The following is a 23,482-nucleotide window of genomic DNA, read 5'->3' on the forward strand; positions in this document are numbered from 1 at the left end:
GCAATTTTCCTGGGCTCCAGAAATTCTAGTAGGTACTTTGTCGTCCTTCTGGAGAAGTGCTAGGCTATTGATCTGGCTTAGCACTCATTAAATCAGGCTTCTCCTCCACCTTTGAAACTGTCCTTGCTGAGCGATACTGGCTCAACTTCACTACTGGTATCCCTTACCACCTCCCCCATGAAGATGGCTGTCATGATATAGCAATCTCTTCTACAATGCTTTATTAAACGTGAGAAATCAATGATTACAAATGAATCCCTGGAAGTCAAAAAGGTAATTGGAAACATTCACTGTTTCCAAGCAGGGCCTGGCAATCATCTCTTGGAGCTCATATCCTTCTCTTTCCAATGACAGAAAATCTCATCAGATTTTCAAGGCTGGCCAAGTTCTCAGATATGATGACTTGCCACCTGTCCAGTAGTGCTCATTACCTCATGCTGGTGCTCTATCCTATGTGGTTCCTTTTGCTACCAATTATATGCCTCCATCTAACCTAGTACTTAAAAGGTACCTTTCTTCTAAGGAGCTAAAGGCACTTTGCGAGTGCACTATCAGTTTCTTCTATGATAGATTTGATTTTATCTGTACTTGAGGAAAATGGCATGCTGATATCATAATTAATGTGGTAGCTAAATGGAAAGGATTAAGGGAAAAGCTTTTGGTGGTTAAATGCTGGATAGATTGAATGCCTGTTGAATTTACATGCTAAACATTGGGCTAGGCTGGTGTCTGTTTACCAAAGTTTGTAAACTGCATGCAGGTTTCCTTATAGATTTTACCCCCATAAAACTATATTTGTTTTTCATCACGTGGCCTTTCAGGCCTTACTTCATATTCCTGGAGTTATGGGGAAATAATTATGGGCTGGATTCAGTAAAGGATTTAGCATGTGCCTGCAACACAGATTGCAGCACAGTTTATGTAGTGATACTTGAGATAAATGGGACAATCTTGAAACTGCATATTGTACAACTGCAGTAGGGTAGGCAGTGTTTGTGATGAGGTAGCATCAGCTTTCTCAGATGTCCCAGATTTTAGAGCTAGCTCTAGGATCTTTATCCTAAACAGCTATGTGCAGGGCAGCTAAATCTGTAATTGGAATTAAATGAATAAACTGAGAAATGTGAAGAAAAAAAAAAAAAAAAAAAAAGGAAGGAAAAAAAAAAAGGGATTAGAACAAGTTTTGGGGAAAAGGACAATTATCTTTATAGGCCTGGAGATAAAGGGAGATGAGACAACCAGTGATGATGACATAACCAAAGGTTCAGTGTGTCAAACTAATATACCTTTTTGATGACACAGCTGTTTTTCCTAGGGAGGGAAATGGCATCCACTCTCTCTATCTGTACCTCAGCTGATTATTTTTTTTTCTTTGCATGAGAAGCTATTTGCTAAGATGGAGATGATGCAGTGAAGAAACTGCAAGACCTGTTAGGGAGAAGCCCAAGGAGATAAAAACAGATACTGAAAAAGACTAGGCATACGCAGGAAGGGTAGTTCAGTGTTAGGAACAAACTTGATGATGTGTCCTGGGGAACTGCAACACATTTAAAAGAAATATATTATATAAGGTGGGATGGGGAAGGACTGAGATTTATTGTCTGATTATAATATGATTATAAGCAATCAGAATCAGTGATTCAGCTTCCCTAGCAAAGACCGTGTGAGGCTCTAGTGAAACCCAATCTGTTGCAGTATGGGTTGGGTAGCATTTATATCACCTTTCTCATGAGAGGAAACAAGGGGATGTAGTTTCCTCTCCCTTTTCAGCTCCCTCCTCCCCTGTGAACTGAAATGGGTTCAGTGTTGCACCTCCCTGTTCCCTAGATGAGGGGAAGTGCTTAAATGACAGGCAGGATTGGGATTAGGACACTCTCTTCTCTGCTCATTGAAATGCTGAATGAAGATGCATGGCCCAACAAGACAGAGGTGGCTAAAAAGCCAAGTTAGAGGTTGGAAAGGTGGAAGTATGGTCAAGTGCTTGTTGTGCTCACTTGGAGCAGAATCCTGAGTTTCTCATCATAGTGTTTGCCAAGGCTTATCCAAAATCTCCCTAGTAACACTGTCTAGTGATTGCTCAGTATGGCTTCAAGCCCACTCAGACTGAAAAAGAGCTTGAATCCTGCTCTCTCTTCCTGGTAGTCTGCTTGCCATAAACAAAAAATCGCTCAACACAACGTTTCCCAGGTGTATTTGGAAAGCATGAGCTCCTCGTGGACTCTTGAGATGTTTTTAAATCGCATTGTTAGGATATGATGTGCCAGATGTGCCATTCTCTGTTTTTTGATAGTCCAGCTCTGGGGAGCTCCCCGCTGGGCAGAGCAGGGAGCAGCAGCCGCCCCGCAGGGCGGGGAGCCGGGCACAAGGGGGGCTGTGCAGCCCGGAGGGCCCGAAGAGACCGCGGGTGGATCCCGGGACACTGCCACGGGGAGCACCGGTCACGCAGCGCTCCAACTGCCCGCCGCGCGCCCTCCCTGTGACGACAAAAGCGAGGAGGCGGGGCTTCCTTTGCATCTGCCCTCGGGTTGGCTGGGGCGCCTTGGCCCACCGGGGCGGGGGCGAAAGGAAGCGCGGGATTGGCCGCTGCGCCGGCCGGCGGCGCTGGGCGTGGCCGCCATGTAAAGCCGCAGGGCGGCCCCGCTGCTAGTGCCTCAGTTGCTGGGCAGCGGCGGCCGCCGCCGCCGGGAGAGCTGTGTTGTCTGTGAGGCGCCTGGCGCCGCTCCGCGCCTGCCGGTGACGATGCTGGACCGTGAGCGCGGCTGGAGCGTCTCCTTCGCCGGCTGCGGCTTCCTGGGCGTCTACCACATCGGCGCCGCCAGCTGCCTGCAGGAGCGCGCCCCGCACATCATCCGCGACGCCCGCCACGTCTACGGCGCCTCCGCCGGGGCGCTCGCCGGCGCCGTGCTCGTCGGAGGCGGCAATCTGGGTCAGCGGCCCCGCGCTTCTGCCGCCGCGGCGGGGGGCCTGGCGAGATAAGGGGAGCGGGTCGGGGAGAGCCGAGCCGGGGAGGGCGCGGGGGTGGCGGGTCGGGCCGGCTGCGGTGGCGGAGGAGGGGGAGGGCGGCTGCGGGCCTCGGGAGAGCCTCCGCCAGGGACAGCCGCGGGGCGGGGATGGCGCTTTTCCCCTTTCTCGTTTTCTGCCCCAAAAAGAGGAACACGACCCATTTTCTGAAGTTAAACCCGAGCAGGTTCTATGGCTTTTTTTTTTTTTTGTTCCCTTACGTCCCATCCCGAGTTAAATACATTAAAATCCTATGTTTCCTTGAGGGTAGGGCAAGAGGCGGGCGGTAAGGTTAGCGCGTCTTCGCCTCGGGTGGTTATTTAGCAACCTTTCGGGCACAAGAAACGATCTTGCCGGGTGCCTCATCCGATTTCAACACTTGTGTAAGTCAACCGGTCGGAGTTTACAGCCCTAGGGACAGGTATGTGTGTCTGTCAGAGGAGCTCCTGTGCCTCCTGGCCTCAGGGTTGCAAACATCGCCTTGGTGACAACTGCTCTTTACCGCGGGATGCCGCTGAATAGTAACACCTTTCAGGGCAAAGAATCGAACCCTGTCATCAGTTTGAAACGAGATATTAACAGTTTATTGGAAAATCGCAAGGGCATCTGTTCTGTAGATATCTTTGCAGATGAAGTTTCAGCGAGCTTTAACTTGCTTCCTCTAAAGCTTCTTCTTTCTTGGGGTAAGGCTAAGAGAGTTAAGGTCAGGGCTTAGGTTAGCTTTAATGTGCTTTTCTTCTTTAATCTGTGCACAGTGCATATCGCATAGGTCACTTAGCTATACAGTTATAAACAGTGGCTTGATTAAAATAACTGATTTTAGTTGCAATTTGAGCAATAAGAGTTAATCCTGATTAGTATTTGTACTGGCTTTTTTCTGATAAAAAGCTGTTAGCTTGCTTGAATAGTCTTCTGAAATCAACTCTTCCTAACAGTAAAAGGATACCTTACTTTCACCTATTTTGGGCTCATGAGAACCCAAATATACATTTATCTAGTAAATCAGACATGCTGCGCATTAAAGCAGCTTGATAAAAGTAAAATATCAAGGTGTTCAGGACAGTGTCTAAGAATGCAGTTAAAAAGGAAACCGCCTGGAAATCTGAAAATGGTTCTCTTTTTAAATCAAAGAGGTCCACTGAGTAAAAGCTTGTCTAGTTCATGACTCAACACTGATTATTTCTGTTAGCGGTACCCTTAACAGGTGTAGAACTAGATGATTTTGTAAATTCACATTTCATCTTACTTAGAGGAAGAAAACAATGAGATATTATTTTGAATTTGGAGAAGGTCTGGGTTTTGCATTTAAATTTTGGAGGGAACAATTCACTAAAATGAACAGAAGTTCTTTCTATGTGCAAGACAGTAATACTGTGAAATGCTTGTCCCTGCTGCTTGCCCACTGATCTCTATCACATATGCTTCATTTCTTAAAAGTTTAGCAATAAACCTGTGCTACTTAAACTTTTTAATTTAACTTTGCTGTAATGTCCTAATATAACATGCTTGAATCATTATGAGCCTAAAGTCAGCTTTTAAAAGAAATACTTATCCACAATAACTGTTTTGGAGTGTATCCAGTTTTAAGTCATTGTAAATGGTTTAAGAAGGAAGCTTCTCTAATTATTTGAAGTGCTTTTAAGCACAAAGAAAGTATGTTGTTTGCCTGAAAGTATGTGTTATTAACAGCTTTAAAAAAATAGCATTTTAGTAATTGAGACTTGCAGACTTCAAATGATTACCTTGTCTGTCCCTTCTCATTTGCCAACAAGGATTTTTGCTTCTCTCTAATAGAACAGTATGTGTGTGGCCACTGCCCAGGTATTTAATGGTCAAGTGTATTTATTCTGCAAACTTAAAAAAAAAAAAAGCCATTTGAGAATGTTGGAAGACATTCTAAAATCTGTGAATCATTGTAAATTAAAGTAAAAAGCTATTCCTGTGTTAATTCTATATCTTTTTAGCTGTTACTTTTTTGTGAGTTTGTGTGAAAGCAGGGGATTGTAAATAAGCTGTAAAGAAACACTATGTGGTACCATAATTTGATATATTTTATTAATTTATGTCCTATACCTCCCTTACATTGGTATGCTTTAATACACAGTATTTGTTATTTCTGCAGCTGTGGTTTTAAGTCCCACATCTTGTCACAGTTGCATTTCACTGAGAGGTCAGAGCCAGACTCTTCTCAGAGACGTGCAGTGGAAAGAGGAGACGCAGCAGACACAAACTGGAACACGGCAAATTCTGGTTAGATGTAAAGAAAAGAAAATTACCCTGGGGGTGGTAAAATACTGGAACAGGTACCAGACAGGTTGTAAGATCTCCATCCTTGGTGGTGTTTGGGACTTGACTGGACCCAGCCCTGAATTACTACACTTGGTGGGCAGAAAGCTGAGTGTGTATGTGTACATATGACCAGGGGTTTTTGACTAGAATTAACATGCACGTTCTGTCTCTTACACATTTGTAGCCTGATGCTTTAAATAAAGGGTTTTCTTTGTGCTTCATGTTACCTGTTGGATAGGCAAACTGAGAGTCTGTAGAATTTCAAGTTTGAATAACTGTCAACATTAGCCATTGAATGAATAAAAAGGTGTACTTTCCCAGACTGAGCAAGAAGGCAGAGGGAGAAGCTTAGAGGTGCTGTTCTTTTGAGGATGAAGTGCATTCCAAGCTACTCCAAACTGGCACTGTTAAGGTGCACTCTTGTTAGGTGTTCCCCGTGGATGTGTTGGAGATCTGGTATTTCAGTGGCAATGTAGTCGTCCATTCTAGTGGGGCATTAAAGAGCAGAAGTTTGTTGAGGGCTGTAAATACAATGTCTGGTTTTCCTCTGTGGGAAACAAATCAATAGTTTTTCAACCATTAAAAAAAAAAAAAAAAAAAGGAACCTAGAAACATAACTAGGAATATAGAAATGTAACTAGAAATAGTTCACCTTTAATAGGAACATTAATTTATTTACCTTTCTTGCATATAAAATAAATCATATGGATGTACCAAGGTCTGCCTAAAATCCCACTCTGACTTGAGGTCTATCCCTCTGTCTCTTTCTGTTGTCATGGAAAGAGAAGATCCCATTTGGGAATACACCAGCCTAACAGGTAACTGCATTTTATTCCTGTTGAGGATGGAAGGGAGAAGGAAAAGAAATTTGAATACTTTGAAGTCTTGAATTAGTAATGAATGTCTTTTAAAATTGTCAGTGTTTTAATATCACATACTCTTGGGTAGACAAAACATGTTACTTTCTCTGCTTCTTGTATTTAAAGTAGGTTACAATAAATAAAATATGTAAACTTTATTTTTTGCCTTATTTTTTCCCTATGCACTACCTCAAATGTAGAAATTCTCATATATAGAAGAGATGTGGAAACTGTGAAATCAAATTTAATTTTGATGGTTAGCTGTTTTCTGAAAGGAAACTGAAATGACAGGAGTTAAAAATCTAAACTGTTTCAAGTCATCAGTTTTGCAGCCCTTTAATGGGGTATGTAAAGTAAAGTGATACTTGCCTGATGTTTTTTTTATAGTGAGAGGTAAATATTTGCAACAGAAGGCTAGTAGAGGGCACTGCTTTACTTCATATTCTTACGCAGAAACAGGCCTGCAGTGCAAATGAGTGAACCTGTGCCCATGCTTCAAACTTACAGCATGATCTTATAGCATGATCTTAAATTTGACAGGATGCCAGGTAGAAAAACAGGGTCGAGACCTGGCAGAGAGTTGAGAGTGTGTGTATTTGTTTGCTTGTGCATCTATGTACCCAGTGCTTTTGGTCTGTTTTCTAGAACAAGCAGTTTACTTGCTTGGTGCATAAGTTTTCAAAAAAGTACTTATTTTGCAAAAGGAAGTAATGCATGCACGGAGACTGCTGTTCCTGGACAGAGTTCTGGTAGTTCAGTATCTCAAAACTCCTGTAACATGCCTGATTTCACTCTTTAGAAGGTTTAGAAGACTGAACATTGCTAAATTGGTTTGTGATTTATATGTGAGTGTTTAAAAAGTAGAACTGCTAAAACTGTCTACATAACTACTTTTGGAAATAACTTCATCACTTGCCAGAATATGTCTTGTGCCTTTTTTTTAATTGCATGTAAAATGTGTTTCGCTAACATAAGCATGTGTTTGACCATGAATGGTGAGCTGTGTCTAATGAATTGCTTGCTGTTTTCTGGGGTGCAAGGCAGGGTCAGGCCACTGGTATCAGCAGATTCATGGCCCAAGGCTTCACTCTCAAAGGGTGGACTGAAAAAAAAAAGTTGTGGTAAAAATGGAGTATGTCTGATACATCAGGTATTTTTTAGGTATATTCTTTTTTGAATATAGACTCTTGGCTTACTGTGCGAAGAATGAGAAAGGTTTAGGTATTGCTATTTGGGGGGGAGGGGCGAGGAAATAATATTGTAGAGAGATGATTTTTTTGGAAATTAATCTGAATTCAAAGGCGTAAAGCAAAGTTTTTTCCAGTGCAGTGGTCAATCTAACTTGGTAAGTTGAATCCTATCTATTCTAGAAAGAGTCTATGTATGTTAAAATATGCAAGTTCTGAAAATATTTTTGGATGACCTTGTAGCATATCACTCAGGTTAACAACATGTTACTTTGACCTTTCTCCCCACCCCCTTTCCTCTACCAAGTTGAAGAGTTTATCAGGCAGCTTCCTCAAAGTATGTCCTGGAGAAACATGACATTAAAGATCTAAACAAAACATTGCAGGTGGATGAGCTGCTGTTTTTACTATGATTAGATACGTGGTTGCTAGGACAATTCTAGTGTTCTTTGGGAACAATTGTGTCTTCTGTGGTGATTTTGTCTGGTTCCAAAATGCTGATTTAATTGGAGAAAAAATTAGGTCTGTTGCATATTGGTAAAAATGCACCTATTTAGGTGGAGACGTGAGAGGTGTTACAGATCACTTCCATTTTCCTTACCCACTACTTTAAAAACTTCCCTTCTGATGTTCAGATTTAATGTTCCATTTATTGTGTTTATATATAAAATGAAGGTAAATGGTGCCCTGAAACCTTTAGTTTGGTTAAAGTCCAACAAGTGTTAGAGCTGTGATGAACTTGGGTGCTCTGGTTATTCAGTAGACATAGTGCGGACCTTAAATCTGTGCATCATACACTGGCTTTTTATGGATGTTGCATAAGGAATATATCTGTGTGTACATGCTTATAGAAGGTCACTCATCTTCGTTTCTTCTGAAAATTTCTGGAATGAATAATTGCAAATGGAAGCGTCTTATATGGGTATCTTACACGCACAGTCTACATATAAATGGCATATAAGTAACTTAGTGGCTGGGTCTTCACAAAGAGTTCTATTTGAAAGTCTTAAGTGTCTCATTTTTCTTCAGAAAACTCCTAAACCCCATTAAACACTCGTGGGCAGTTATTTTATCTGTAAGAAGGCCTTCGAATTTTCATGCTAGCAATCAGAGAGAAAAGCTGGATCTCTAGACATGCTTTATTACTGGAAGTGTGTTTTTTGGTTTTGGACATATCTTCTGTTATTAAATGAAATGCATTTTATTTTCAGCTCAAGCTTGTGCAGATGTTATGGCATTAGCCAAAGAAGCTAGAAAGCGGAATCTCGGTCCTCTTCATCCTTCCTTTAATGTAATAAAGATAATAAGAGATGGACTCATGAGAAATCTTCCAGAAAACACTCACCAGTTGTCTTCGGGGAGACTCTGTATTTCACTAACCAGAGTATCAGATGGTAAAAATACATTGATATCTCATTTTAACTCTAAGGAAGAAGTTGTCCAGGTATGTTTATTTTTGGCAACTTTAAAAAGTTTCTGTAATCTTAAATCAGTTTAATGCCATCCATTGGATTCCATTTTAAACATTTTATGATATTGTGACTTTGACAGTATTTTAAAGATGAATTCAAGCTTCATTATGCTAAATTCACTTACTAAGTTTCCCAGTCAATATATCTGCGAACTGTTTTAATGAGTAGGTACGAAGAATCAATCTTTAAAAGGATAAATGCCTGTAAAGTGTAGTGTATCAAATAAAACTATATACTTCTTGAATAAGATTTTTTTTAAGGTCATTCTTATAAGAAATAAGTCAAAGATCAAGAAACAGTCAAAAATAGTTTTTAAAAAAAATTCTTAATATCAGTTACAAAGCTAGTGTAATATGATCCAAGAATTAGAAAATGTATAGCTTGAGTGAATGATCATAAACTTTTCCTTGCTAATTACTGTTTCTAGGAATGATCTTTTAATGAGTCTTACCATTTTTTTAGGTGGAGTGTGGTTACATTCCAAAAAAGAAATGTAGAATATCTTCATCCTGTTTAAAATAATGCTCGATAGTAGTTTCCCCACCACCACCTTTTTATTCAGGTGTATTTGCTGAAGATTTTTTTCAGTTGCTTGCTCAGTTGTTTTTGCTAACGTCTAAAGAGATAATTATAAATGATAATTTCAATAATGGCACAGTTGCCATTTAATTAATATGGTCTTATTTTCTTACAGGCTTTAATCTGTAGTTCATTTGTCCCTATTTATTGTGGCCTAATTCCACCATCATTTAGAGGTGTGGTAAGTGTCTATTAAGATCTAAAAAGAGTTTTAGTTATTCTGAAAATATTAAGAGACAATGCATATGATTTTTCAGTTATCCTACTGTAAAATAAATGCCTTAATCATAGTGTCTAGTACTGCAGCTGTATCTTACAGCTTTTCAAAAGAGCAAGGAAACACTAAGTGTGTGAAAGATCTATTATGTGTATTTCTTCTTCAGCCTGCAAAGCACATGCTCCCTCTCTTCTTACTTGCTAATGCAGTCATTAAAAGAGGGTATTCTAAGCTAGCAAATAATTAACTTAAGGATGAATGTTTATGGATTAAAGTGATGCTCATTCACCTGCACAGGTTTATAGGAAGTGTCACCTATTTTTTTTTCTAAAAAAAACAGGTATAATCTTGTAAGATAGTTTATTGTATATCTTTGTGTCCTTGCAGTAGGTAGATCTGCATTAAAACTGGATTAAATTTACATGTTCAGTTAGATAGAAATAAAGCTTTTAAATGTCTTCTGTCATTTGTATTCAGTGTAAGGAAGGTTGCTTTTTGAAGGTGAAGTGTCAGTATATTAGTCTGTTCTATTACTTCACAGGAACTGCTGGTTACAAAATCTCTTAATACTTTGTGGCTATACTGGGTTTTCTAAAATCCCTCATTAAATTGGCAACAACTGCAGAAAAGTTAGTATAGTTTGTTGTAGGTGTTTTGATTAACAGGTCCGGAAGCAGACATGCACTTCAAATCAAGGCGGTGATATTCACGGCTTTATGTTAATAGTGTTGTATTAACTTGCATTTGCTTTCCTTTCTTCCCCAATGAAAGGGGAAGAATACTGAAAGAAAACTCAAAATATCTTCAACAGCAGTTGATTACAGATGGTTCTAAAGATCATCTGGAAGTGCTAGAAGGTTAAGGATAGACATGAAATGCATTTTCTTCATGCTGAAATTTAAGCAAAAGTGATTAGAACTGCAGAGGGATTTTTCTTTATCTGTACTTCTAAACCTTCTATGTCTCCTTAAACTCTCCCAGATTAAAGGTGTTATGAAAACAGGACGTTGGACTGAATCCAAGGTTTAGGTGGATCCAGGCTAATCTGGCTGTTCAGTTCTTGTCACCAGACAACAATGTTATTTTAAAAGGCTTAGTTCAGAGTACAAAAACATACAGGTGATGTTTTATTTGGCCCTATTTTGAGGGAAGGGGAAGGAAGGAATTGTATCATTTTGATCTTTGCAATTATTTTGGTAGTATTTTAATGCTTAGGAGGCATTTTTTATGTAGCTTGGTAAGAATAGCACAGTTGCATCTGTTTGGCATGACTCCTGCAGGGCTTAAACACAGTAGAATGTAAAGCAGGTAAACTTTGTAGCATCTTGCTGTTTACTGGCTTGGTGCTTCGTGCATGTGTACTTTAAAACAAAGACTTAAGGATAACTTTCAATAGGTATATCTGATTGCCAGTTGTGAAGCTTTTGGGTATGGTGGGTTTTGTTTGGTTGTTTTTACCCCTTTCCAACACAGCAGTGGTTTTAGATTAGAAAAATTACTAGAGGGAACCGACAGGCAGAAACTCCAAATAATAAAAACCATTTACCTCTATAGAACAGTGGCTCAGAGGCATCCTTCCACCTTTTAATGATCTCACAAGAAGGCTGCATGCTATGGCTCCTCCTTTGCCAAACCTGTTATGTTGTTCTTGCTACTTCCACAAGAGACTTGGTGATTGCACGGGTACCTTAGTGATTGTGTTATACACCTATAGGAAGTTTGTCAGGAGCTGCATGCTGCTGGGTTTAAGGTGGCCAAGAAAGCTAACAGGTAGGAGCAGGCTGCTCTAGAAGAGTATGTTGGATAAATTGCTCTGAACCATCCTGTTCCTAATTTATTTCTCAGAACGGCCAAGGAGCAAGTACCAAGGCTGATGAAATTGGTAATCCAGGTTGCTCCTGCTTATAACACCTGCTCTGTTACCTTTACATTTTACAAGGGCCTATAGGTTATTTCTGTTGGCTAATTGGGAAGAAGGAAAATGCAGCTACTGGACTGGCAAAGCTGTAATCTGGAGTGGTTTTCTGCTGCCAGAACAAACTGGCTACAATTGGTGCCACTGGAAGGTTTGCTGTTGTGTCTGGAAGAGCTGTCTTGGGCCATAGCAGCTTCTGCACTACAGATTAGTTACCCCAGCACAGAACTCATCAGGTCTTGGATCTTAAAATGTGTGTGGTGATGACACATTAGAACTACAGAAATGGGCAACTGAACACAAAGGAGATAAAAAGCATAACCTGGAACAGCTTGTAAGCTTGCACTTAAAGCAGAATAGAAACCTGTGACTGACAAGGTTTCTGAAGCATTGTCCATTTTTACTTGCAGTGTGCTTATGTCCAAATATTTTTGATGCTTTTATATAAAATTCTATTTAGTAAGAGTAATTTTAAGATACTCTTTTTTGAACTGAATGGTTTAGTATGATGGAGCTGGAGCTTTGAAGTGTAGAGCTCTTCTTTTACTTACATACTTTCTAAGGAAGTACCCTGGTAGCTCCTTGGTTGGTGCTCTCCTTTGAGGAAGAGATGACAGCTGTGCTGCTTTTTTTCTGCATGTTGTTTGGGATTATGGTCTTTAAAATGGACTTACTCTTTCTTAAAAATACAGAAAAAATCACAATACTACACACTACTCAAAATGTTTAGCCTGGGGCCATCAGCAGAGACAGTTCTGCTACAGTCTTAAACACTATTTAATTCTTGCATGAGAAATCAGCTAGTTACAAATTTTTGGCCTTTGCAACTTCTTATTTCTGTTAATTTTTGTAGCGCTACGTGGATGGAGGAATCAGTGACAACTTACCTCACTATGAATCTAAGAATACCATCACAGTTTCGCCTTTCGCTGGGGAGTGTGATATCTGTCCAAAGGGGAATTCTGCCAACTTCCATGAAATGAATTTGACCAACACCAGCATTCAGCTTAGTTTGGGGAACCTTTATCGTTTAACGCAAGCGCTCTTTCCACCAGAACCTAAGGTAACTCACCGCCTTCATGTAGTTACTAAAACAGCTTTCCATATAAAAGCCTTGCTTTTCCAGAAAGCTACAGTAATCTTAGCATTTCATGTAGTCATATAAACTTATCTGGTGACATTTCTCTTCTTGTTTCTATTTTTTTTTCATTCTCTTTATTTTTAGTCTCTTTCAAACTAAAAGTGCATGTCCTGTTACAGGCTTTCAGTATTTATTTGGGAATTAGCACAGGATTCTATCATATAATCAACATTGGTAAATTAACTTTCAGTTTGTAGTCCTTTCATGTTTAGCTGCTAACCAGGTGCTTCAGAATTTAGAAGCAGTTCTAAAGCTTCATTTTGTAAAGTTCTTGATTAATACTTCATGTGGACAAGTTGCCATTAAACTTTGCCAAGTGGTGTTTATTGCAGATCTGATAAGGGAAATGCTCTTGAATTGCTCTTATAGTAGCTGGAAAAATGAAAACAGGCTTTGACAGTTGGCTTGGCATATACTTCAGAGGAAAAGTAATGTTCCTGACTGCTATAGATTTTTTTTTTCCATTTGAGAGCTTTTTGACCGCTCGAAGAAAAATGTTAAATTCTACTTATGTAGGCTTTAATTCTTTCTTTTTTTTTTTTTGTCTAGGACTACTGTGTAGGTGAGCTGGTGTTGCATCTGATGAAAGATGTTTTCATGTGGAGGACTCAGTCTGAGTTTGAGCATGAGAATTGCACAGTTGACTTTTCATAGTTTTGGGCAGTGGGAAGCACTGGGAGGGAAGGAGGGGAATTGGCATACTCCAAGCCACCCTTTTTTGTTGTTGCTTGCACCTGCTGAAAGGCTAGTCAAAGAAAGAGAGGGGGAGGAAATTTCTGCAAACTGTTAGAATGCTGTCCTTTTAGGTGAATCATTCAGTGCATCTGTAATAGCTGAAAGATAAGTTCATGTATGCATGGTCATGTCTGCATCATCACAGTAGGCGTATTAGCCTAAATCAGTTGAATTAGTAATGTAAATTTTTCTTGCAAGAATTGAGGCTAATTAGGAATGAAAGTGGCTTTTCATTCTGCAAAGTGTTGATCTTATGGTTTTTTTTTGTCTGACTCATTTACCTTATGCTTGCAGGTACTGGGAGAGATCTGTGAGCAAGGATATTCAGATGCTCTTAAATTCTTGAAAGAGAACGGTATGTTACACTTGTGGATAATTATTAATGATGTGGTCTTAATCTGAATTCACAAAAAAAGCCCCAAAATATGAAGGGGTTCTATGTAGCTAAGACCAGGCTATGTCTTTGAGGTTTTTGAAGGGATCATGGTAAGTTTAGTACTCCTAGAAATCACATAGTTGTAGTAACTATTCACCTGACTTAAGTTGTGCTGCCACACAGAAGCTGAACTTTTGAATTTTTGTCAAATTTGTGTGAAGTGAATGTTAAGGTATTGTTAAGTGAAATTACCAAAGAATTCCAGTTCTAGGGAAATCATATTAGTTTATTTTGTGGTAATCATGAAAGATAGGAATAGGCTATTTTTCCCAATCCTGTGAAACCTTTATATTATCTCTGCTATAATCCAAGCGAATTTCTAAGTAAAGCCCTATAGTCTAGAACTGGGAGCTGGCTAGCAACAATATAAACTCAGTCACAGACAAATCCTTAGTCTGTATAGAATCATAATGAAAGACTTTAGAAGATGACTTGTAATGTAGCAGTTGTTGAAGAAGAATTGGAAGTTTTTCTGCTCTACTTACTAGAATTCTAGTAACATGTTTTATATTAATACATGTTTTTGCTCTGCACATTTTGAGACAAACAAGTTAAATACAGTAACTTGCTGTAGGGTGAAATTAACCATGTGTTGAATATGCATAGCCCCTGTAATCTTTGGATGCAGAAGCAAATTGGTACTGGGTTGGATTAGAGGAATGGAAACTGAAATGGGATATTTGCACTGATACAGATATTATGGCAGCATTGCAATACTGCAGCTGATACTATCTCGATGTGCTTATGGCTTATACTCTGTTATAACTAGGCATTAAATATTCAGGTTTGCTTGGAACAATTTTCTTCACTGTTAAAGACTGTCATGGTTCTGCTTAAGAGTTTTATTTTTCTAGTAATATTACTAAATATTTAATGAGAACATCCTACCTTCTACCTTTTACCAGGTGATTAAAAGCACAAGTTATAGAAAGAGCCTATAATTTGTGGTTGTCAGTGCTAAGATGGGTTCTGTTGCTGTACTGCACTCACAAGTTTCCTGTGTGCGTGTTTCCATCTGACACTAATATCTGAGATTCCTTCCAGCTCTGGCTTGGTGCCTGTCCCCCACATCTTCTCTATATCACACTATTGCCCTCCTTTTTCATACTACTGACCTTGTGATCACCTTTGCTCTTAGACTGTCACAGGTTTGTCTTGCTTCAAGCTTAATCGGTGGTAATTATAACCTTCCAAACTCATTTCATCCTGCATCTCCTTTCTTGTTATTTCAGCTGTAGGAGTTAATTTTTTCCCTCCGTCTGTAACACTTCAGATAACATTTTTGCTAAATTCACTGCATATTCTTTTGATATTTGTCTTTTAGGAGTAATTGTAAGTAGGATGCAGATTCTGTTATATGTAGGTATGGATCCTAGTCAAATTTTGTAGTTATTTATATATAATAACTTCATAACAATTTTCTGGAAACTGAGTATAAATACCCTTATGGTGTTTTTCACTTTGTGCTCATTATCTAGTGCTTGTTTCTAAGGTAATTATCAGTGCTATTTCTTAATTGGCACCAGTTTTGCAAGGCAACCAATGTTGATTTAGATCTGTATTTTGGATATATCTTAAAATATTGTACTCGATTTCCTTCTCCACCCTGTTGTAGCAGTGCCTCAAAGTACTCACACCTGCCATGTTAAATTTTGCGAACGTCTGATTTGCATTAGGTGTTTTCTTTCAAAGAAATACTACATTGATTCTCTTCCTCTCCTTTAAATCATTTGCTTTGTTGCTGGAAAACAGCTTTGGTAAATTACTGTATTTTTCCAGTGCAGTTTCAGTTAATTGTTCACTTTTCCCTTTTCTTTAGAACCTCTTTTAAAGTTAGACTTAAACCTGCAAAAGAGGATTCATCACTGTACTTGATGTTGAGTAGATAAAGTTCCCTCAGGATAGGCCTTTGTACAGATACAGAAACTACAGGTACTATACGGGTACTCTGCACACATGTGGATCAAGCCTAAGTGGAAGCTCTTGACTCTTTCAGGTATTGTGAGTGACTCAATTTATATCCACTTGTCCTTCACAAAAAGAAATCCTCATGAAGCTGCACAACACACTGACCATATGAAGAAAAAAGAGTTGACAGATAATAGAGTAGAAACTTTGAAAGTGGAAGTGCTTAGTGACCAGCTAAAGCAGAATCCACAGCCCTTGGAGATGAGTATATTCGAGAGTCTACCTCCTAGACTTCGTAAAGGTACATTCTTCAGGCTTTTTCCTATAATTTTGAATGGCAAACTTTGATTTATTTTTTTCTCCTGCTTATTCTTATAATTTGCATAAGATGCTTTTTATTTGAACTTATAACTGCATGTGATATTAGAGAATAGCTCAACCCAAGAAAGTTCTTTAAATACTTACTAAATGTAAATACATTCATTTAAAGTACTTGGAAGTTCTGGTTAATGCCTTTCGTCCCTGTGTTTCCCATATTTTAAAATAGCATGAAGAAGGCTTATGGTAAGAGTGCCTTGAGATTTACTACTTTCATTTTCTATCTGAGCCTTATTCAGTAACTCTTGATAAACTTGACTGAAGATTACCAAGCTTTGAGCAAATTATTTAAACTCTTTTAAAATAGTCTAACATCTTTTTCAAAAATAATTTTTCTTAAGCACTACAGGAAGCTTGTAAAGAACAGAATGGATTCTACGCTCAGTTCTCTAAACTCTTCCCAATGCGGGTGATATCCTATCTGATGCTACCGTATACGCTACCAGTAGAGTCTGCTTACTCTGTTGCTTTACGGTAAGGAAGGTTTAATGAACAATTTTAGAATGATTATACTTCTGGAAATATACTCACTGAGAGCTTAATCTATGTCGTAGGTACTCTAGAATTCAAGTGGTAACTGTCCAAAGACCATATTCCTACCTACATAATGCATCCTGTTCTATAGTTTAAAGATAGAGAAATAAACACATTAAGAAGATTCTTAAACAATTTACTCTTATTACTAGTAGCTGTCTTGTAAATGCTCGAAAGAAAAAAAACTTCATTGTATTTTCCAGGAGCACATTCTTTGTTACTATATTCTGCAGTTGTATTTGAACTCTATCCAGATAGTTCTTGTGCTTCAGCTTCTTTTTGAAGTCAGGAGTGAAATCCAGTGTTTACCCACCACATAAATTTTTTTACCAGAGTTGTTTAGGTTGACTGCAAGTTGTACTCTTGAAACAGGGCTGAATTTTATAAGTGTTCCAGTAAAGGAGAATTTCTGCTAAATGAGTGCACCATGAACCCTAAGCTTTGTGTGTATTTAAGAGAATTCTAGTCCTTGGGCAGCAGATGTCATTGCTATCTTTAGAAAATACTTGAAAAATCAAATGTTCTGTAAGTGGAACCACATAGAAGTCCAGTAAAATATTTTTTTGGTTCTATGCCTCTGAATGTGGTACTTCTGTGACACTTTGTGGTGGATGGGGAGGAAGCAAGTTTCATCAGAATTTTTATGTGGGGTTTTTCCCTCTCGTCCCCCTCCAGTGTTATTGACTTCTACTATGTGTATCATAAGGAAAAAATACATTTGTGATATTGTTAGATTGCTGTCTTCTATTTGTTCTTCCATTGTTTTTTTTTTTTCTTTTGTTCTTCCTTCCTCTTCCACCTAACTTTAAACTAACCACAAAATTCCTGCCACACATGAAGAGGTATCAGAGACAGGAGTATTTTGCAGGTTTCCTAAATGTTTGTCACAGGGTGTGGAACGCACATACTGGTCAGCCACTCAGCATAGATCAGAGATGCTGTGGTCTGTGCTGCCCTTTTTCTTAGCTTGTAGAAAAGAGGTAAGTGGGCTAGATGGGAATTTAGGGAGGTTGGGAAGAACTGGAGACTTTGGTGGGGGAGTTAACTTGGGGAGAATGAAAACTTATTTTGTTGGATGTTGGATGTGGTATGTAAAAATATATCGTGGATTAGATCTACTGCTTACGAAACAAGTGTATTTTGTTTTTCATTGTAGGTTAGTAAACTGGTTTCCTGACATGCCTGCTGATATTCGATGGATGCAAGAACAGCTTTGTCAGATTGCTGGTACAGTCTATTCCCAGGCTAAAAGCAAGCTGTTCTGTACATCCAGGTAAACTGGAGCGCTGCTGTGTGCAAATGATGTGTTTTTAGACATTTTCTCTCTTTTGGCAGAACTTCGAGTACTTCAAGTTTTTATCTCTTAAAACAGGATTTAATAATTTTCTCAAAGGTAGCACAAAACGGTTCTCGCCACTTCTAATCCTTAGCTTTGTTTCTTAATCTTTTCTGGAGCTTCTTGTTTGTGACTGGTCAATGACTGCTACGTATTGTAGATGATGAGATGTTGCCTGTGGGCAGGCTTATGCTTTTGAGAGGGTTATGGAACAGGCACTGGACTGAGATGAGAGACCTTGTTTCTGCTCTGCTTCACGGTAGCTGTATCAATCAGGAGGAAAGGAGGAGGAAAAGGTTGCTCAAGATGTTTTAAATCAGATTGGGCAGGTAGGAACTGGAAAACATTGGGAGAAAGACTAGAGTTTCAGGAGTCTGGACAAAGGAGGTTCTGAGAGTAAAAGAATAATATGAAGGGCCATCTTGTACGATAGCTGGGAAGAATTAATTTTTTTTTACATGATTTTTACAATTTTTTAAATTCCAATTAAATTATTTAAAAATTCCAAATGTGGAATTTTTTTATGAACCTCTAGTTCTAAGCTGTTTGTAACTAGGTTCATTATGCTTCTCTTACCAAGCTGGTGAGACATTTAGCCTTTCAGACTTCTTAATTCTGTTAATATTGGTAGCACTATATGTATAGAGGAATCGGTGACAACTTGCCTCACTATGAATATGAGAATACTATATTGTTTCATCTTTACCTGGGGAGTGTAGTATTTGCCTAAGGAACTCAAACTTTCACAATAAGAAAACCATTCAGTTTAGGTTTTCATGTTAAAAAGTGGACTTGTTGCTGAAACAGTGAGTTGCACAGCCATATCAGTAGTGCTATGAGCAGAGAGCCACAGGCTCTCTGAGAGGTCCAAATGCTTATAAATATGAAATCTCTAAGATTTTTATTTGAAAAAGCAGAAATCCAGACTAGCAGAGTGAGTCACATCTATTTTACAATTTTTTTATCTAATGATTGTCTCAACCAGAGCTGCTGGGTAGGAGGTAGAAGAAAGGGGAGTGTAATTAGCCCAAAGAGCTATTAGGACTGGACAGAATTCTTAAATGCTCCATAAAATCTTCCAAGAGAGAGCTTTAGCACTGGAGAATCCTAACTGCAGCAGTTATTTCAATTAGAGCAGGGCTGTGTTCTATATACAGTGTATTTTTAAATTAAAACAAACAAAATCCATTTCATTTGAGCCAAGAATTCTTCAGCTTTCGTCTTCCTGTTTTTAGTAATAGTTAGATAAGGAGGAATATCAAGGATGGTCTTTTTTTTGCCTTGGCAATGCTGTGCACTGAAGAACCTGAAATGCAGATTTGATATGTCTGAGAAGAACTGCTTGATCCTACTTCAATCTAGAATCTCACAAAGCTTCTTATAAGGGTGTCGTAAGAGATCTGCTTCATGCGCTCCATCCCTTAAAAGCAGACGGTAGTCAAACTTACGGCTAAAGGTTCTGGCTTAATGGAAGACTTCATGTGGTTGAAGCCTGGGTTTCGCTCCCCTTTTGGAATTATTAAATGGTGGTTTTAATATTAGGCTGTAAAAATATTTTCTTTTTACAATATTTGGTTTTATTGAGAATTCAGAAGCATTTAATTCCTGTAGAGAAAATAGCCTCTCCTCTCTCTTTCTGAATCAGTTAAAGGCTGTTCTTGTGAAACACTAATTGGCTTTTGAAGCCATCTCTCTGAGCACAAATGTTCTTGCTATGTATTTGCTATCATCCTACTATCACCTCTTCAGGTATTTGATACCACATCAAATCCACTGTCCTTTTTCCCTTCTTTTCTTAATGATATTTGACTCCTTTCCACAATAAATTTGCGTATAGTCATCTCCCTGCTTTTACCCTTATTTAGCAGCTTCTTGCTGGTCCTCCTGTTCCAGCCTTGCTAGTTGTGAGACTCTTCATTGGAAATGGACATTTGGAAAATCACAGGACTGTCTCAGATCTGATCTACCTTCTCAGAGGGGTTATTTGGTCACCGAGTCATAACTAACCCAGAAACACTGCTTCTCTGCTTGTGGAAAGAGCACAAAGCTCTTGGCTCTAAAACAGAATGTAGTGGTTATGCAGCTTTTCCTGTGTGCTTTTAAGAGAACTTCAAGGTGATCAGCTTCCACTGAACTGTTCACGCTGTCAAACTTTTCTAAAGCTTTCCTTTAAGTGGATTCCCTTTTCAGGCAACTAGCTCCCAAGGCTCCATTTGTGGAATCCTGCATTGTATTCTGCAGGTGACTCTTTGTGGGCTTGTACTTTGTTTCAGCATCCACCAAGAACCTACTGCTTCTCTTGCAGAAACTAATCCCCACCACCACCTCTTTTTTTTTAATGCTCTTCCCCTTATGTAATAAGATCTAGCTTCTGTTTTGGAATCAAACTTAAGTCTCATGAAAATTTGCGCTGTTTACAGTTTGAAAATCCCTTCAGCAAACTTAAGCTGGTGGATGGTATCTTTTAGCGCATCTAAACATCAGGATAAGGAAATTGGTGCGTGTACCATGACTTGTGTTTTTTGTGTGGGAGAAGAGGCATTGCGGGTTGTTTTGGGGTTTTTTTTCCCAAAAGGACTCCAAAGGAGGAGAGAGAACTTTAAAGAAAAAACTCTAATATTCCTGGTGACACCTTCAGTTTCCTGTTTCTCATGGTGCAAAGGACTTAACTTGGTGCTCTTTTTAGAGGGTAGGAAAGTTCTGTTCCAGCCGTCATCAGGTTGGTGATAATTAGCTGGTTGTAAAGTGGAATGCAGAGGTGGCATTTGGGAAGCTGAACAGATATATTTGCTACTCAACTTGTAAATGTTGCTACTATTCTTGTTAATGTTCAGTTAGTGCTATGACTGGTAAATCACCAAATGTTCCAAATGGATAGCTGGGGAAGGATGAGTACTACTTAAGAGGTAATGCACAAACTGGGTCCACCCCTCTGAGCTCATCAGAGTAGTGTGATTTTTAATGTAAATATTTTATACCTACTTCTGAGGACAACACATAATGGCAGAGTGCCCTTCTTTTATATATGATCACTTCAATATCTTCTTCCTACTGTCCTGTATCCTTACTCACTACGTGCATTTAGAATTAACTATTTTCCTCTCGTTTTCTCCTTATATGAAAATTTCCTGTCAGACATCTGAACAGTAATAGAAACGTAATTGAAATGCTAAATCTTTTTGTTTGTTTGTTTTGTTTTTAACAGGAAAGACAATTATGCATCACTAAGAAAATGTCAAACTGTCCCATCTACTGTGGAATTTCATTCTTCATACTGCCACCTTAAAATGCCTCACTCTTCTGCAGACCTTGAAACCTGGCTCTGGGAATCTTCATGCTTCGTGCACTCAGCTATGAAAGGTGCTTCTGCTGACACACAGGAGCATTCAGACTTAAACCCCTATCCTAATTTTCTGCCAAATTCTGATGGGTCTGGGTTGGAAATAGATTTGGACTCTTCCTCAGATACAAGTTTCCAAACTGCTCCAGAGTATTAATTTGGAAGTAGATTGCACAGCTTCAAAAATTCCAATTTGGCAGAGAAATTTAAATCATTAAGGACTAAGATCACTTTGGTTATTGCCAATAAGTCTTTGAACATTACTTGTTTACAGCTTCCTGACAAATCTGCCTTTGGAATTCTACTGTTTCAATGATTATAAAAATGGTGGCTGCTACACTAAGTAACAGACTGCAATTCTGTTGAGGCACCAGCTCAATCAGCTGTAGTAAGACTTGCAGTAAATGGTGTGTCTCTGGAAATAAATGTTTAAAAAAAATCTACTTTCAGCATAAAAATGTAAATTCTGTAAACAAACAACCACAGCTAACAAAAGCTTTTAAAAATATAATTAACAATATTATGTATTAGGATTACTTTTATAGCACTTAAATCAGACTTTTACTTCAAAAGGGAAATACACAAGTGAGACTTTTAGTGGCCTCCAGTGTCCCTTTGCCTTATATTTAAACATACTATTGTGTTTATGGAAAAGTTGGCTGCACGCTATACTGTAGGAACAGTATGATTCTAGGTTGTTGTATGTATTCCACAGTCCACATTGCTTCTCCTCTATGGCTCTTTCCCTTTTCAAAGACTTCAAGGGGAAAAAGACATAAGAAATAGGACACATTCCCCTGAAGTGTGAACAGGTACAGTTTCAGTGATTTCAGATGACTTTTTTTTGTACATAATAAGAGCTTAATACTTCACTGAATGTTGAAAAGTAGGTAAAATGGTGACTGTGATTAGTAGCAAACAGTAATTTGTGGAGGCGTGTTAAACTTCACAGATGTTAACAAAAAATCAACTTATGGCAAGTTGTGATTGATGTTTAGGTCTTCTCTTGAATTGATGCCCCATTGTTCTCATTTTCCCCTCCAACAGGATAGATTTTTCTTCCCTTCTTTCACTTCCCTCTTGATAGGAGAGGGAAGGAAAACAGGGCCTCTCCTGTCTCAATGAGGTATGATAACCCAAAGGAAGTTTTCCAAGACAGATCATTAGAAGAAGCAAAGACTAAGACTTAGTGCAAGTATCAATACCCAGGGAGCTGTGCAAAGGTCTCAAAGAATGGGCTGAAGGTTAGCCAAGTCACATCTGTATTGAGCGATGAGCATTTTAAAACACCCTTGGCTTCAAAGGTTCTGCATAATTTCAATTTTGTTACCATGTCTTGTGCAATTTTTTTAAAAGTAGAAGGAAATGATGGTGGCTTTAAAGTAGAGTTTGTGCATGTGTTTGGGGCAGGCATGTGACATGTGAAGGTTTCTTATTCGTGCAACTCACGTACACCCAGGGAAGAGACTACGGATGGTTACTGAGAGTATCTTGTATTAATAGTAGCAGCCATTAGATTGTGATGCTCAGAAGAGGGAACTTTGGGCTGTAAACTGTGGCGTCCAGAAGTCTGTCAAAGAGCAAAATGTAGCATTTCTAATTAGACCAGCCTTTAAGCAGTTTCTCCATTATTTCCCTCAGCTTGAAGTGCAAAATTTAAAACATTGATTTTTAGAATGGTGTGGGACAGGGCAGAAGGTTTCAAGCTCCATTACCGTACTGCAGAAGACTGGTGCCATTTTATTTCATCTCAGTTCATTTCTTCCGTGTATGTATCTTAGAATTTGCAAGAAAAATGTAAAATGTTACTCTAATTACAAGACAAAATGTTTTTATATTTATTTATAACTTTAAAATTTCTAATTTAATTTTATAAAGTTCTGCAAAATGTTGGTTTTACCAGTCTGTTTTAGAATTTAAGCAGGAATGCCAAGTTTTTCTTCCATTCTGTGTACTTGAATAGATCCATTAACAACATTTAAATCTACCTGAACGACATCTGTTATGCATAGCTCTGATTTTTGTCTCCTTTTTCTAAAATAAAAAGATAATCTGTTACCATGTTTTCTAAGCTTTCTTCAGTATAATTCACCTAGTGTGAATTAAGTCAGAATGTGTTTATTTCACTGGAGATTCAAAAGATTCAATGGTCACG

General features: G+C 38.7%; 1 protein-coding gene across 1 annotated transcript; it reads left to right on the plus strand.

The window, feature by feature from the left end:
* Positions 1 to 2,581: 2,581 nt before the first annotated feature.
* On the plus strand, positions 2,582 to 23,385 carry LOC102085397 (patatin-like phospholipase domain-containing protein 2). The gene is made up of 9 exons (XM_065032727.1): positions 2,582 to 2,926; positions 8,548 to 8,780; positions 9,503 to 9,568; positions 12,373 to 12,582; positions 13,690 to 13,750; positions 15,828 to 16,040; positions 16,459 to 16,591; positions 17,808 to 17,924; positions 21,193 to 23,385. The coding sequence occupies exons 1-9, from the start codon at positions 2,740 to 2,742 to the stop codon at positions 21,482 to 21,484; spliced, it is 1,512 nt and encodes a 503-aa protein (XP_064888799.1). The 5' UTR covers positions 2,582 to 2,739; the 3' UTR covers positions 21,485 to 23,385.
* Positions 23,386 to 23,482: the final 97 nt, after the last annotated feature.

Source organism: Columba livia, chromosome 1, assembly GCF_036013475.1.
Source record: "Columba livia isolate bColLiv1 breed racing homer chromosome 1, bColLiv1.pat.W.v2, whole genome shotgun sequence".
Lineage (NCBI taxonomy): Eukaryota > Metazoa > Chordata > Aves > Columbiformes > Columbidae > Columba > Columba livia.

Coding starts and splice junctions, on each gene's coding strand:
- LOC102085397 (XM_065032727.1), top strand. CDS start 2,740: ATGCTGGACCGTGAGCGCGGCTGGAGCGTCTCCTTCGCCGGCTGCGGC. Junction 2,927..8,547: donor CGTCGGAGGCGGCAATCTGG/GTCAGCGGCCCC, acceptor TTTTATTTTCAG/CTCAAGCTTGTGCAGATGTT. Junction 8,781..9,502: donor CTAAGGAAGAAGTTGTCCAG/GTATGTTTATTT, acceptor ATTTTCTTACAG/GCTTTAATCTGTAGTTCATT.